This window comes from Pipra filicauda, unplaced genomic scaffold (assembly GCF_003945595.2).
Source record: "Pipra filicauda isolate LSUMZ 115617 unplaced genomic scaffold, ASM394559v2 scaffold174_size2080704_pilon, whole genome shotgun sequence".
NCBI lineage: Eukaryota > Metazoa > Chordata > Aves > Passeriformes > Pipridae > Pipra > Pipra filicauda.
In genome coordinates, this window is record NW_024104262.1 from 1,421,490 (window position 1) to 1,438,376 (window position 16,887).

The 16,887-nt window shown below is 40.7% G+C and overlaps 2 protein-coding genes across 2 annotated transcripts in view; one reads left to right on the forward strand and one right to left on the reverse strand.

The window, feature by feature from the left end:
- Window positions 1–1,350, forward strand: part of NDUFAF2 (NADH:ubiquinone oxidoreductase complex assembly factor 2) — a 54,261-nt gene extending 52,911 nt beyond the window's left edge. The window contains exon 4 of the mRNA XM_027723513.2: window positions 260–1,350. Within this exon, the coding sequence (XP_027579314.1) occupies window positions 260–517 (258 nt within the window). The 3' untranslated portion in view covers window positions 518–1,350. The remainder of the gene's footprint in view (window positions 1–259) is intronic.
- Window positions 1,351–1,911: 561 nt separating this feature from the next.
- SMIM15 (small integral membrane protein 15) lies at window positions 1,912–4,141 on the reverse strand. Its single transcript, XM_027723514.2, has 3 exons — window positions 4,016–4,141; window positions 3,869–3,925; window positions 1,912–3,115 (listed from the first exon to the last, which is right to left on the reverse strand). The coding sequence occupies exon 3, from the start codon at window positions 3,100–3,102 to the stop codon at window positions 2,878–2,880; it is 225 nt and encodes a 74-aa protein (XP_027579315.1). The 5' UTR covers window positions 3,103–3,115; window positions 3,869–3,925; window positions 4,016–4,141; the 3' UTR covers window positions 1,912–2,877.
- Between the last annotated feature and the right edge of the window lie 12,746 nt (window positions 4,142–16,887).

Below are 16,887 nucleotides of genomic sequence, written 5' to 3' on the forward strand. Positions count from 1 at the left end.
TTGCTCCAATAGAACAGTGAAATGGACACCACAATGCAATTTTGCTTCACCAATAGGATCAAAATATTAAGAACATTCTAAAAAAGTGTTGAATTTGAGGTTGGGGAAAACCAATTAATTTTGCCACATTTTATCTAAATATCTGAAAATGGGGATTATAAAGTTAAGAAGAGCAATGACTGTTTAAAATGTTTTATTACAACATTTAGTATTGGATTGGCTTGTGAAACATCTAATTATCTTTCTACTCTGTTCTTAGGAGATTCTTAGGAATGAAAATTATAGAGAAGAAATGAAACAGAAAATAAAAGATGTATCTGAAAAGGATAAGCTGCTTCAGTCCAAGGAATACAAGGAGGGACTTGTTGCTGAACCAGGCCATACTCAGGTTAAAGGTCATGCATCTGCCCCTTACTATGGAAAGAAGGAGCCTTCGGAAGATCCTACAAGCACTGCAAATACCTTCCAGCCTGGTGCCTGGATGCCACCAGGCAGTGGTAGTAGTCAAAATAAATGAACAATTGTGTTGTACAGATATTGCTCATGGATAAATGTTTTAACAGACAACATAAAGAGCTTTACATGAAAGTGTGCAATGAAGTGGTATTAAAGCAGTTTAATTTACTTTTGCAGAACTATTCAAATGGGCTTAATCACGAAAAACTGATGTAAAATGTTTGGGTTTAGTGAAAAACAAGATGTGTTACTAAGTTTGGTTTTGACAGTTGCTGTTCATCATTTAGTCTTGAATTCAGTTAGAATGTTGTCTAACTTAATTTCCCTAAATAAGTCTAAATTGTTTTTTCCTTGAATACTAATTTATTTTTAAAATTGGTTTTGATGTAATGGTCGGTACGCTTACATTTTTCCAAACCTTGGCCAAGATATCTCTTTACAATAACTCCCTTGTCAGTGCCAGTCTGTTCTCCACTGGCAAGCAGATGGAAAAGCTGATTTCACTGACAGGAATCACTATGACACGACACTGATTACACACTGTATTCATCATAGAGACGTTCTTGTAACTTAAAGAAAACAGTCAACATATCTGAATGTTTGATTTTAAGCCAGCAATTTGCACAGGATAAAATCAGTTAAACTACATATAGCTGCTATAATAGAGGCTGGAAGTACTTGATAAAGCTGCCGCAAAATAATACAAGGTTTGGGACAAGGGACTGTCATGAATATTTAAAGAAAAAAAATAAAATTAGTTTTTATTTCTGGTGTCTCCATGGACTTCCCTGAATGATTAGATCATTTTGGCCACAGTTTAGATACATAAAATGTATGGATTATTTGCTTAGAGAGGATGTTTGAGAACTTCAAATAAAAATAAAGACCACACAATTTTTTTTCAAAAAGTATCAAATTTATTTATGGAGTTTATCCCTCATCACTTCTCCTCCCTGTGTTTCAAGCCGTGTAGGTATCAAAGGTGGAACACACATATATTTGACAACACTTCATACAAAACATGGAGACATAATCTCACATATTTATAAAATGCCCAAATGTCATATTCTAATAATGCTTGCTTTCACCAACAAAATTGAAAGGGGATCAACTTCACATTTACTTTAAGTAATTTCAGTTAGATTCCCCACTTCTGATCCCCCTTGGTGTCAGCGAGGTCTATAGGTCTATTCATTTGAACAATGGTACTACTTTAAGGTTTTATTTTTAAACATAATCAAAGACTATCTCCTGAAATGCACAACTCTGTGCTGCTTGTTTAGATATACGCAAAATAGAAAAACTTAATGACTGCCACAAGGTCTTTTGAACTAGACCGTGTAGAGGCCTTTGAAAATTTAATCTGTTCTGTTAAGAAACATAAATTGGAAATAAGGTTAAATAATTTTGGCATGTTTCCTACACAAACCCTTTTTTTTTTTCTTCCAGTATACCAGCATTTTGCAACCTGTAAGGCAGCAGAGTTTCAAGGGCTATGAGAACAAGAATTCCACCTAAACTCAAAGGTCCTAGATCAAAGGTAGCCAGGTCAGAAAGTAGGAAGAACTACTGTCACCAGCATGTGCACTGTCCTCCCACAGCCATGTGCTACAGGTCACTAGGACATAGAACACTAGGCCAGCTGGGTCTTTGGTGTCACCCCGTTTATGGCTATTCTTTGAGGCGTGAAGAATTTATGAAGGCAGAAACAAATTAGTTACAGGTGATTGTTAGGAAAGACCAAACAACATAGTACTGAATTTTGTAGAACATGATGAGTGCCTTAAGACAAATGAAGCTAACAAGAACAAGCAATCAGTTTCCTAGAGTTTGGGCTGAATTTAAAGGCTGTTCGTGGCTGGTAGTTCAGGAAACAGGAAGAGCTAAGGTAGGTTATTTTTGCAGGGAAGCCCCACCATCAAAGACACTGCAGCAGCCATTACAGGCACACGCAGCCATATACAGTGTCCTTAAAGGAAATCAGTCATCTCTGCTATCTAATTAAGCTACAGTTATCTCTACGACTCTGCTGAAGGTATGCCAAAACATGCATTTCTGTAATCCAGTTTATTATTCACATTTTCCCCTAAATTTGACAACTTTAAGACACTTGTTAAGTCATAGCTCAGCTAAGGGGAAAAACAAATTACCTCCAGAGTCACGCAACACGGTAATTTTTTAACATAACATGAAAATTTAGAAAAGCAACCTGCACTAGAAACCACAAGTAGTAGATTTAGTAAGTGTCACTTGGGCAAATTTGAACACAAATCATCAGGAAAAAAAATACACTCAAAGTATTAAATTTCATACTTCAAGAAATAACAGGATCAAGTATCAAAGGACAGTTACAACACAAAACATACAAGTGTTTCATTTAAAAAGTGGATTCTTTGCGCACGGCAGGTCATTTTTGCCCATTTAATCCTTCTTTGTTCGTTTGGCTTTTGCAATGTTCTCTTGGCGTTTCTGTTTCTTCTTTTGCTCTCGCTCCCTGGCCTCAATCATTTTTGCAAGCTTCCATGAAAGTGCTGCACTGATCACGAACAACGGCGTAAGGGCCAAGATCACCGTGGTAAGAAAGCCATAGGGGTCCTTTGCAGCCCACTCCACGATGTACTCAGCCCAAGCCTTAATATCGAACATCTTTTCTGTTCTTCTATTGGGAAAACCCCGTGGAATAATAAAAAAAAATAATTTCTGAGTACTCAGAAAAATAAAGGCACACATACATGAAAACAAAACATAAGAAGTTCTACCTCTACATGAGGAAGACTATTTCTGCATTGAGGATGGCAGAGCACCGGAACAGGCTGCCCAGGGAGGTCGTGGAGTCTCCTTCTCTGGAGACATTCAAAACCCAACTGGACGTGTTCCAGGTGACCCTGCTTTGGCAGGGTCGTTAGAATGGATGATCTCCAGAGGTCCCTTCCAACCCTAACAATTCTGTGATCCCTAACAATTCTCTGATAGCAAATACCGTTTTAATACAAATTGTCATCAAAGAGCAAGCCCATTTTTGCTAGAAGTTAAAAGTAGTGCATGGTATGTGAAAGCGTAACACAAAGCACTAACTACACCTTAAAGTTCAGCGTTTATAAAGAATTAGGCATTCCATCCAATAGAGCTGCAGATACTACCAAGAATAAATTGCTAAATCGAAAAAAAGAGTACGGTCTGTGGTTCTCTGGAAAAGAAGGAAAGCCAGCCCGGTTGGTTTCTCTCTCCATAGGTTTCACTAGGGACGGCAGGGAGCCCGGGCAGCACTTCAGACACTGAGCTGGCGGTAGCCGGGAGAACAGAAACCCGGCGGCGGTGTCGGCTCCACCGCGTCTCCCCTGCGAACGACTGGACCGACCCCTCCCTCCCTCCCGCCGCTCCCCTCGCCCTGTCCTGGCCGGCTCCACCTCACCTGGGCCCAGGGCACGCTCCGGGCCTGCCGAGCGGCGCAAGGGCGGCGCCGAGGTCCCTACAGAAAGAACACACGGGCCGTGAGCGGGAGGCGACACGCCAGCAGCGGTGCCGCGCCCCACCCTCCCTCCTCCGGCCCCCGCGATACCGCGGCCCTGGACGTCTCCGGGGTTCCGAGCGGAAACAGGAAAGAGGCAGCTGAGCCGCCCCGCCCAGGCCGGGCGGGAGTGGGGTAACAGAGCCCGCCCGCGGCGTGGATAGGACGGCCCCGCGGCGGGGATAGGACGGCCCCGCGGCGTGGATAGGACGGCCCGGCGGGGATTCGGGGACGGCCCCGAGGCGGGTAGGACGGCCCGCGGCGTGGCTGGACGGCGCGGCGGGGATAGGACGGCCCGCGTCGGGGCTTTTTGGGCGATAGGACGGCCCCGCGGCGGGGATAGGACGGCCCCGCGGCGGGGATAGGACGGCCCCGCGGCGGGGATAGGACGGCCCCGCGGCGGGGATAGGACGGCCCCGCGGCGGGGATAGGACGGCCCCGCGGCGGGGATAGGACGGCCCCGCGGCGGGGATAGGACGGCCCCGCGGCGTTCCGCCCTCCCGAGATCTGCGCGGTGCCGCCTCACGGGCACCGGCCAGGGCGAGGAACGGAGTGCGGAGGAGGGAGTCATCACTGCTTTGGGAAAAGGCTTTACGCTGGGAAAAAGGCATTCCAGAGGTACCCGGATGGGTAGTTCACGTTTGTGGAATAGTCTTTAGAGGCTGGAGTGCCGCTCGCCCCCAGGGAAGCCTGGCAGCGGCCGGTCGGGACGGGGTATCCTCCGAGAACGGCGGTGTGCTGCCGCTCGGGTGCGTGGCACGATCGGGATCAGACCGGAGGGAACTTGTGCCAGTACCTCGGCGGTATACCCCCAGTATGTCGTGCATCTTTTGAGAGCCCTGACCCTCCGGCGGGCGCACAGTGCTGTCCTCGGGGGTACCAGCCATGCATGAGCTGCTGTGGCTGTTGCGCTGATCCCCACTGAACTCACCTCAGCGAAAATAATTCGGTTGATCTCCGAATATTCTGAGCCTTTAATATGCTCATACTGAAAATGTAATCAAATTCAAAAATCTCGTATTTGCCTTTGTGTGTTGCACCAAGTCTTCTTCCTTTCACACATACACTGATGTGAATAAAAACGTCGTTACGTTTTCGAAGCAAGAAAAAGGAGCTTATTCGCTTACTATATGAGAGGATCTTGCAGTCACCCAAATTGTATTGATCAATTCTGGAGCTCCTTTCTCTGTAACGTACTAACAAATACCACCGGGGCATTCTGGTTTTGTAAATCTTTACATCAATATTTATATTATTTAAAGGGCAACAAACAGTTAAATAAAAATATATTTTGTCAATGAGTCATTGACAAGTGTCATGAAAGAGATGCACCACCACAACATGAAATCATAAAATTGCTTTAGTGTCCGTATGTTGAATGCAGTTTTGTGATATATGCAAAATTACATTATTGCATTCTTGTTCAAAACCTGTCTGTTGTGTTCTGGCTCTTGTAATATCTTTTGAGGATAGGATAGGATAGGATAGGATACGATACGATAGGATAGGATAGGATTGGATCCTTCAGTTCAAAGGCATCTACAATGATCATCTTGTCCAACTGCCTAATTGCTTTAGGGCTGAATAAAAACTACAGGATATTGTTATAAGAACTGCACCCTGAGGAACACTGCTGGTGGCTGGTCACCAACCAGCTCTAATCCCAGTCACTACACCCCTCTGAGCTCTGCCCTTCAGCCAGTTCTTCACCCAGCCCACCATGAACCTGCTCATCTCGCAGCTGGACATCGTGTCCCAAAGGATGCTGTGAGGGGCACTATCAGAAGCCTTAATCCAGGCTTAATCCATTAGGAATCCTTAATCCTTCCTAAAATCCAGGAAAATAACATCCACCTCCTTCCCTTCATCCACTAGACAGGTGACCTTGTCATAGGCGGCTATCAAATCAGTTAAACAGGACTTTCCCATTGTGAACCTGTGTAGACTGTGCACTTAAAGAATAATGATTGCATTATTCTTTAAGTGCCTTTCAACAGCACCCGGTGTGATCTTCTCCATAATTTTTCCAGGTACTAAGTTTAGACTAACAAGTCTTCCTGGGTCTTCCCTCATGCCCTTTTTGTTAATGGGAATAACGCTGACTATCTTCCAGTCAGCAGGGACCTCCAAAGACCCCAAGACCTTTGGTAGATATCTGTATATGTATCTCTGTACCTGTGTTACTCAGCCATTTAGGTGAGCATTAAAACCCTTAAAAGAAGTTATGGGTCCCTGTTTGGTCTGTAGTTTGTAAATCTTAACAAAACATAACAACCCAAATTTATTGGACTTAAGATATTAGTTTGGAGATGTTGTATTTAATGATATCATTGTAAGAAGTTTTTGCATGCTGTGTAGCTAAGTTAGAAGTAGGTAGGCTATTACATAAGTATATCCTGTTTCTGGTGAAATTACGTATTGGGCTAGAGGGGACATAGTTACATTTCTGATGCTTGAATGTCAAATTCAGATACACATTCCAAAATAAGCACAGACTTAGTCAACAACTATATACAATCTGTTTAATATTACCATCTTTAGATCTGCTGCAAAGTTAATTTCCAGTACCAGTCTTTCACACAATAGTAATTGTCTCATCTGTCTGTCTTTCAATGTCTTCTCTGCCTTAGTGATTTAAAGATGAAAGTGCCTGATTGATTGTGGCAGGGAAGAAATAAAAGGTAGGGATTTTTAATTCGCTTTTCCTAGAAAACAGATCTTATATAATTACCTCTCCTGCTGTCCTTCTCCAGCTAATATCTTGTGAAGCTGTTGACTGGTTATGTTGGCAAAGTAGTAGAAGTCTCATACATAACAATTCTGCTCCTATAATATCTGTGAAAACAGAGGGCTAGGAAAAGAAGACGGTCCCGGGCTACCACCTTGACTGAAAGCAGCAGTACATCTTTATTAGGAATGAAGAGATGTTATGGAAATACTACCTGATGGGGAGGATTACTTTATGGCTTGCCCTCTACCAAATTCAGAGTAATTCAACCACAAGGCCATGGGAGATGAGGATACTTGTTTTGGTTTTCTGAGTTACTCAATTGTACTTTAAGTAGTCAAAGAGAGAACAGAAATTCCGGAATTCCCTACAGCTTGCACAAAGCAGCACAACCCTTAGCATGCCATCAGAGTACTTTAAAAGACCACGTTAGGCATGTATTTGTGTTAACCACAATTTTGTCACTGAGCTGCTACTTTGCAAATCTGCACTTTCTTTTACATCTCATCTAGAATTCCTTTAAATGCCCCTGTTCTGCTATTTATAGCTATGTGTGTGCCTGTGCGTATTTTAAGATTCATTAATTTTGTATATGTCAGGGAAGGATCCACTGATGAAAGATCACAAAGAGGAAGTGGGCAGATAAATGGAAACAGCACTCCAAAAATCAAGCAATAATAAAGATACAATGCAGAGAATTGTGAATATAATAATGCTGTGAATATAATACAGGCATGGAAAATGGGAGAGTTACTTGCAAGAAAGCAAGTCTTTCTCATGCCAGCAGAGACTGAAGGGTCTGTAAATGTTTGATTCTGTGTGGTGAAGGCAAGCTTTGAGGAAATGTATTCATTTCACTCAGATGCGTTGACATGTATCAGTAGTCCAGAATAATTCTGTATAAGGAATGAATTCTGTATAAGCATGAATTCTCCAGTAATCTTTATGTGTACTTGTTAATGTCCTGGGCATGTCCTGAACTCCACTTGCTGGAGTTCCCTTTTTCTTTAGGAGGTAGGTGGAATTCTTTGCTGTTGCAAAATGGAGGGGTTTTTAGGAGGTTTGAAAGGTAAAAAGATGATTTTTTTTTTCCTCCAGCCTGTGAAAGCTTTATTGGCCCTTTTTTTGACCATCTATGATATATTCACAGAATGTGGCAGCCAGTAACATTCTGGGTTTTACAGGTGTACTTGATTCAACAAAACTCCTTTGCAGCATTGGGGATTAAGGATTCTTTTTCTGCTACAAATCTTTATTTAAGAACATTGGTGTTTCATGTTGAAGTGGATGTGCAGTATATCTTTATTCTGTAAATTGCATGATCAACCCCAAGCATGATTCAGACCCCAAGGTCTGAATATCCAAGGCAAAAGTAGTCAAAATCATGATTAATACTGCTACTGTACTTAAATTCACTGCAAACCACCCTTATAAATTGTTCTGCTCCTATATGTTTTCAAAAACAGAGCACGTATTGGGACAGTGCATGACCCACAGGTTGAGTAATGTGCTACATGCTTCCATGTCTTGACAATATGGTAGAACATAGAAGTACATTTGTCCAGTATTTGATTAAAGAATGATCAAATACTTCTGTGCTCTAGGTGGATTCATTTATGTAATAGCATTGATTTTACTACTCTTATAATGAATTATATAATTGAAGAACTTAAGTGTGTTAGGCCTTACTCTAGCCTTCATTTGTTCCTATTTTTGGTCTTACTACAGTTTAAAATGTATTAGGTTGCCTATCTTTGCCAATGCCAGGTCCACTCCTAAGTTTCAAACATTCAGAGTATTAGAGCAGGCATCACTAAGAAAAAACAACCAACTAAACTTGTGTAACTTGGATTGTCACTGAATGCAGTGGTATACATCTGAATTGTTTAGAAGCAGCTCGGTAGTCTAGCTTACAAACCTCAGACAACTGAAAGCTACCGTCAGGATGTTTCACCACTGCAACAAAATCAGGTGCTATTTCCTTAATTGTGTCTCCATTCTGAGGCAATACAGATTCAAATGCTCATCCAACTTTTCTTTCTCCAGGTAGTAGAAATTCTGTAGAAGAGATCAAGTATGCTTTTAAAGACAGAAGCATTCCTTGCTCTGCTGCATGCTTTTTAAGAACTGTGCCCACAGGACTACCATGGGAATTTATTCTGTACCCTCCAAAGTATCATGGCCATACCTAGCAGGAAGCAGCAAGGGCAACCACTCTGTATAGAAAGGCAAGCCAGGGGCAAAGGCTGGCAGGATTGTGGCCTCACTGACAAGGGCACAGTCCCACAGTACTGAAGCACAAAGAGCAAAGCAAGTCTGGTGATCGCAACGAGGCTCAGATAACAGTCCAGACAACCAGGCAAGCCTGTAGTGATGAGACAGGTCCAAGATCAAGCCACAATGTCAAGTGAGCAGGTCAGGATCAGAGTCAAGAGCCAGGAAGGTGGAAGAGGAAGCACAGGCATTCCTGCAACAAAATTCAGGCAGAGACTGAGAGCAAGAGCCCAAGCTAAATAGCAGCCTCAGCGTGAAGGTGGACAGAACCCTATTTCCTACAGCTTTTTCTTACACCACTCTTTCTATGCAGACCTCTGACTTAAAGTCACAGAGCTGCATGAAGCCAGTGCTGAGCTTGAGCCATAGGCAGCTAAATTACAGAATCACAGAAACACAGAATATCTCCAGCTGGGAGGAGCCTACAAGGATCATCAAGCCCAACTCCCTACTCCTCACAGGACTGCCTAAAACTAAACCATGACTAAAGGTGTTGTCCACATGCTCCTTGAACTCTGGCAGGCTTCGTGCCATGATCACTTCCTTGGGGAGCCTGTTCCAGTGGACAGCCACCCTCTCAGAGAAGAATATTTTCCTAATGTCCAGTCTGAACTTCCCCTTGATGCAGCTTGCTTCCATTTCCTAGGGTCCTATTTCTGGGCACCAGAGAGATGAGATCAGGATTTCCCCCAGCTCCCTCCTGCTCTCCTCGAGGAAGTTGTAGAGTGCCATGAGGTCACCCCTCACCTTTGTCTTCTCCCAGCTGAACTAGCAAAGTGAGCTCAGCAACTCCTCCTAAATCTTATCCTCAAGACCTTTCACAATCTTGGTCACTCTCCTCTGGACATACTGTAATAGTTTGATGTCCTTTGTATATTGAGATGCACAAAACTCCACACAGTAGGGGAGGACACAATCTGTGGAGAAGAGGTGCACTTGGGGCCTTAACAAAGCTCAGTATGCCAGCTGCATCTCTATTTAGTCTGAGTTGCCTTCCTTTGATGTCTAGAAAAAAAAATTAAGATACACAACTGTAATTTTGGCCACAGTAAGGTGGGCTGTTCTGCCCATAGTTGATACAAGTTAATAAGCTAGTCCCCAGTGTTTGTTTACAAACCTGTTTGTAACTGCTCTCTAACAGTTCTGTTGAAACTGCCTGGTTTAGAAACATGCTTGAGATAACCTCTGTTTAAGGTGTTTTTAAGATTAACTGCATCATTTAATAGAATTGGGTTAGGAAGCAACTACATATGCACTAATGCTGGTAGGCCTTTAGGGGAAGCAACCCCTTAATTCAAACTGCTGTGGCTAGATCAGGATTTCTGAAATGTTTGTACATACTTCATGCTCTAAAAACCCCTAGTTTTGAAAATTAGGACTGGGAGTTATCTTCTGAGTGGATTAGTCTTATTACAAGCTATTGTGGGAAACTGTCATCTAATACTTTTTATAAACTTATCAAATTCAGTTCATAAACTAATTTTTCCTGTTGGAAGGTTTGTGCGGAATTTCTTTATTTTGAAGGTTTTTAATATTTAAATTTCTGGTCTAATGTGTTTATGACTAGTTTAGAAGCTTTTTGTTTGGTGCCTTTTTGTTGTTTTGCTTTGTTTTGTAATGCCAGCATTGTCCTCCAGGTTCATAGAATCACCATCTAGTCCAGCTTGAGCAAGGGTCACCTAAAGCAAGATGCTCAAGACCATATCCAGTAGGGTTTTGATTATCTCCATGGGTGGAGACTCCACAACCTCCATGGGTAATCTGTTCCAGTTTTTGGCTACCCTCACAGTAAGAAAGTATTTTCTTACATTGAAATGGAATTTCCTGATTAATGCTTACTCCTTCTGGTCCTTTCTTTGGAAAAGAGTGGCCACATCTTCTTTGTGCCCGCTTGCTTCTTCCCCACTCAGGTGTTTGTACAGGTTGATAACGTCTCTCTGGGCCTTCACCTCTCCAGACTGAACAGTCCTGGCTCATGCACCCTTTCTTCACATGACAGATGCTCTAAGCCCTTAATCATCTTCCTGTATGTCTGCTGGACTTGCTTTGGTCTCCTTGTCTCTCTCATGCAGGAGAGCATAGAACTGAACACAGCACTCAACATATCCGACTTTGTCATCAACACACTACTTTTTATACCAGGCTAATTAATAAGAAATAAAAAAGATTAATCCATTCTTCTAGGAAACTTTTAACTTTATTTTTCAACAATAAATGTCATCATCTACCGTTTTTTTTACCTTCAATGAACCCTATTTTTAAACAATTTCATTTGCTTACAATATTTCTTTTGTTTAAAAAATTGGTGGGGGTAATATGTATCTTTCCTAAATTTGTGTTTCATATCTTCCTCATTCATTAAAAAATATTGTAAAGTATTAAAAGCTAAATAACTTATTACAAGGAGCAGAAAAAGTTTGAATTTTTTAGAAACTTCTAAAAAAGTTTTTACTAGATGTCCCAGAATCAAAAACCAGATGTCCCAGTCTAAAAAAAATCCATTTTGAAAGAAAATTAAAGCCACTACTTCAGAAATAATAGATATCAGGAAAAGGAAAACTAAACATTAATTCTTATTCTAAAGCAGAAGATAAGAATTGCAGAAGGGCAGTAAGAGAAGGAAGAGGACAAGCTTACAGCCAGCAGAGTTAAGGATAGTTTGGAGTTTTGATTATGTTTTCTTCTAATAAAAGAATTAGTCCAGGAAGAGTTGAAATGTTTAGTAAAAATTTATGAGGTACATCTGGTGGAGAGTCTTATTTATGGCCTAATATGTGTGTTCACTTACTTATACAGAGATAGGACAGGTTTACATATCTCGAAAGGACCCTTTTACAGGGAAAGAATGATTCTATAAAGAAGCTAGCTCAAAGTAATCTCCTAGCCAGAATCAAGCAACACGTAGCCTAGGCGGTCACAGGGGATTTCTTATATTACATATTTAGTAATTCAATAGAATGTTGAATTGAAACCAGTGCTTCTAGTGACAATGATGCCAGCTTGATGGTGGCACCTAAAGAAAATTTTTGGCTCTGGTACATAGTTTTTATTTCCAATTAAAGCAGTGTGAGTCAGTAGTATGTTACATTGTGTAATGATCCTTCAAATTAAAGTACAGGATTTTTTTGCGAGTTTGTTTCATTTTATTTCCCAACAATAGTATCTTTCATCTAGCCTGGCTGATGAGGTAGGTGTTCATGCTTTCTGTCACACCTCCCTAAGTTGTTTGGTCTGTTATTTTACATGTTATATAATGTTTGCTGGAAAAAGCCAGTGGCTGTGATATCCTTTTTGAATTGAAGTGTTTCATAATGTTGTTGTTGACTGTGTATCAGCTTAGCATTTTATATCATGTGTGTACTGAATTACCTGCTTTCACATATTAAGACTCTTTCAGCCTAGTATGACACAATGTTCTTGATTCTGAGTTTTGCTGGTAAACTGTGATTAACGAAGAAACACCTGCATGACCAGAACTACTTTTTCCACTCAAAGTTTTGCTTAATTTCTGTCTGGAATTTTATGCTTTTTCCTTCAGTTTGCTTCTGTAAGGGAAACCTTTTCAAGAGCATTTTTCACATTAGTCACAGTCCTTTGCAAGGCAGGGAGAGGTGGGGCCTCTGGTTTTCATTCTTAAAACATTTTGAACCAATAAAGTATGTTTATACTTGGCCCTGAAGTTTAACTACTCCATGCTTGTTGTGTTTATTTAATTGCTCAAACATTTCCACAGGGAATTGTGCTTTTCCCATTTTGAAACAGAGAACAGAAAGATGTGTGAGTTCTAGTGGTTCCCACAAACTGTCCCAATAAGGAGCATTGCCTGCTCTGGCGGTGGAAAGAACAGCCCTCCTTGGTTAAATGATGGGCATTCATGACTCCTAGTCCAGTTCATTCTAGCTAATGTTGATATTGAATTTCCTTCTCAAATGACATTGAGGAGCACAATGCAAATTTTATACTCAGAAAATCATTGCCTACATCATTGTAGGAGAGGCAGGCATTTAATTGTTTGGCTTTTTGGAAGCTGCTGGTTTATTTTACACCACTTGAGAATCTGCAGAAAAAAAGTTGAAGGCAGAGGAGAGGGTTGTGTGAATTGCTTAGAGATGATTGCTGAACTTGCATGTTAGGTAAGTGCTTTACAAAATGCCTATGCCTCAGGGAGATAATAAATTAAAAGAGACGCACACACCCAAGACAGGTAAAACATGGAGGAGGATTTCATCCTTGCACTCCACTTCTCTCAAAAAGCACAGAGTAGTTGTGTCCTAATCCCCTGTATCAGGGATTCAAATTATATCCGTTAATGCTACCAGTGTCTGATTAGTGAGGAGATATTCTCAAATATTCCTTTTTGTCTTTAACATTCTGGTGGTGCCAGAGAAGTATAAAACAGCTTTAGTGGAACTGAGGATCAGAATGCCACAATGGTAGGTTTGTTAATTCTTTAATAGAAAATCCCTATATTAACGCTCCCATAAATCACAGGTGGAAAAAACTCTGTAAGTTAAATATCCTTACTTTGCTGCCATGTGGAAGAAGTTGGGGCCTTACTTGCTATTTGCCCTTTCAAGAGAAATCAGTAATCCTTCCTAAGAGGTGCTGCTAAGCCACACACAGACAATTCTGGGTTTTTTTCAGAAATCTTCTGTCCTGATTCCAGTCTGTTTCTTGGAAGCAACTTTTAAAAGACTATCACTTTCTACCAGTTATACACTGTGCAGAAGTTCCCCACAAAGAATTTGTATCATAAATAAGCCTATGTGACCCATTGTGCTATGTTTGTCTCATGCTGTGTTTAGCATCATTCACCCTAAGCTGAGAATGTATTAAAAAAGTCTATTGAAAAACCCTATTGAAAACAAAAGATCTGTTGAATACAACGTAGTAAATGCAAATGTAAAAAGGCAATGATTTTATTAAATGGTTTAAGTTAAAACTAATTTTTTATTACCTGTCATTTGGTTCTTTCAAAAGTTGGCCAATTCAGTAATGCGGTCAGTAGGTATGGGAAAGAACATGAGGTTCTGACATTTAGCTTCTTTAGAGTCCATCACTTTGTTCACCACCTCTGAAAAGTTTTCTTCTAGGCAGGTTGCACTTTCATCTTGGTTGGAGTTCTCATATATCTGGTGTTCAATACAGAAACTTCTTTAACTGTAGCTTAGTCAGGAGTTCTCCCATGGCCCCACCAAGGGAGTCCATAGTTAGAACGCTATAAAGTGGTTGCAGCTGATGTGTTATTAAAGCTCTAATTTTAATAATGTACAAAGTAGGAAATTTCAAGCTTATTTTAGAGATGTCTCTTCTGTCATTTTTCACTTTTACACCCTGATGGGGGATTGAATTGCTTAATCCCAAAACAACAGATATCAACATGTATTATGCTACAGTCTAAACTGAACAGCACTGTCTGTAATGAGCCATGCAAATATAAAACTACAAGCACATAAATACGGATATGTGTGCTGGTTTAAAGGTAAACCAGCAGGGGAAATGAACTCAACTCAAAAGAGAGATTATAAGTCAGAATAACAATTTAATAAAATAATACAATAAGTATGATTATACAGACAGACAATTGGTTTTAATCCACAAAACCCAAATATAAAACCTGGCACCCTGGGGCATGAACAGAGTGGTGTTCTTTGGGCCCCCTGAGTCCAAAGGAAAAGGAGAGGGGAAAACCTTTTGGTGAGAGTGCTGTTGCAGTCTGGTCAAGAGTGCTGATTGCAGTCCGGTCGAGAGTGATGGTTGCAGTCTGGTTGAGAGCGGTGATCTGCAGTCTTCCTCTGGATCCCATGAGTGGTTAAAAAGGTCCCAAGACTCCAAGATTATATATCCTCCAGTTCAGGCAGGAATGCCCAGTACCTCCCTCAGGGCGGAGGGTTCCTTAATGGGCGTGAGGACAAGAGCAACTCCTATCTCACAGGCCTCTTAGCACCTAGTTTATAGCCTGAGGAGTCAGGCTCTATGTGCAGATGGTGTAAATGGTTCATTGATACCAGTTTCTGGGAAATGGCATGGAAGGCTATAGAATACACAGTTTTGGGTTACACCCATCCAGTGATGAACTGGTCTCAGCTGTCCTAACTAGGACAATATGTTTGTCTTGATAGCTAGTATTATTGCACCTATTGTTTTGATTTTGGTTTGGAGGAAAAATTGTATATAATTATTTATTACTTGTTTGATTAGCAACTATAAATACAGCATAAATACAGTGCACTAGATTACCTCACAGGCTGCTGAAACTTGGTACAACTCAGACCATTTCAGCTTACTGACCACTTCAGTATTACTTTAGCATTATTGTCTGAATCTTTCTCAGTTATGATTTGTGGTGTTTAAGAATGTTATTCTAATTGATCGAAATTCCTTCAAGCATTACATTCAACTTTTTCTCATAAAAAAATAAAGGACAACATAGTGGAATACTTTCTTTTTATAGTCTAGTTTTATTTTTATTTATTGATTTGATTTCTGCAGCACCATTTTGATTTCATAGTGTATAAGGATACTCTAGTGTCTCTTTAAATCACCTGTGAACCTTTTAATAGCACCCTCCATGCTCACAGAAGCTACCAGAAAGCAGTCAGAGCAGCAGTATGCCCCTAGCTATATCTTGCATGTTTGTGTATTATTTAGTGTGTTTATTTGGGACTCAATTACACTGTGTGGTTTCTTCATACTGTTTTTGTTGTGGAACAAGTAAAAGACATGTACAACAACCCACAGCTCTAAGTACCTTTCAGAATTTAGAATGGTGAAAGCCTACTAGATTTCAGTACGTACTTCAGTTCATCAGGATTTCTTCTTGTTGATGCTTCTGTTTACATATTCTCCCTCAAAAAACAAAGACACTCTAGGGACTAGTGTTATGAAACCCCACCTACATTGTTCTTTGCATTTCCAGCCCTTCCATCTCTCAAGCCTCATCCTCTTTGAATGCCTGCAAGACAAGAGGAACATGTAGCATGCCTGGAATGTTTCTAAATCCAGGAACTAGTAGACCAAAGATTCCAGAGCCTAGGACCTCACATGGAGAGGGCTCTGTTATTCCTGAACTCCCAGATAGTTTGGAAAGTGTCAGGTTTGGAGCTTGGCTTTTGTCCACATCTATCTAACACATATCTAGTGATAACATACAAGAAATATAAAGATGAAAATAAGGGATATGTGATTCCTTTTTCTCAGTATTGGTTAGAATCCCTAACTCTGAAGGCCAGAAGATTTTTCTCTTCAAACATAACTACATCTTCCCAGAGAATGTGTATTTAATAAAATAGTGATTTCAGCCTATTAAATACGGCTAATTAAACTCATAGTTTAGCTATTGAAAGAGGAGGATTCTAAATTAAATAAGAGTCACTATAAGAACATGAAGTGTCCATCTCAGAGGGACCATGTTTTTTTCCTATTATGTGACTGAGATTTACTCTTTCTAGAACACATAATACAGTGGAAAGAGCCAAGTGTTTGCCCTGTACTTTGGTCCCACACTGCAGATGTGTGCAAAGACTGTGGAAGACACAGCCTTCTTTGTGAACTTGATTGTAGTATCACATTTCTTACACCTTATACCCTACAGCCTTTCCTAAGGGTTATAGCTAGAACCTAGAATTCCCATTGTTTTCAGAAAAGTTTTATGGAAATAAACAATTACAGGAGTTCAGGGCAATTACACTTTGCATAAAGCAGGAATTGAGAGGAGTATGTTCTGGGATAGTTTTTATTTAAGTCAATTTCAAGAAAGTATACAGAATTTTATTTTCCATGTTTTTATTAGCTGTGCATTCTTCCATATGAAAGACCATAACTACTAGAGAGTCTAAGTATATTTTTTCATTTGTAAAATCCTTAGTGCAAGCTAAAATATCTCCTTTCCTAGACCAGATTTTTACCAGTAAAACAGCTG

Bases quoted from the DNA above. Each gene is read 5' to 3' on its own strand.
- SMIM15 (XM_027723514.2), bottom strand. From the start codon at position 3,102: ATGTTCGATATTAAGGCTTGGGCTGAGTACATCGTGGAGTGGGCTGCA.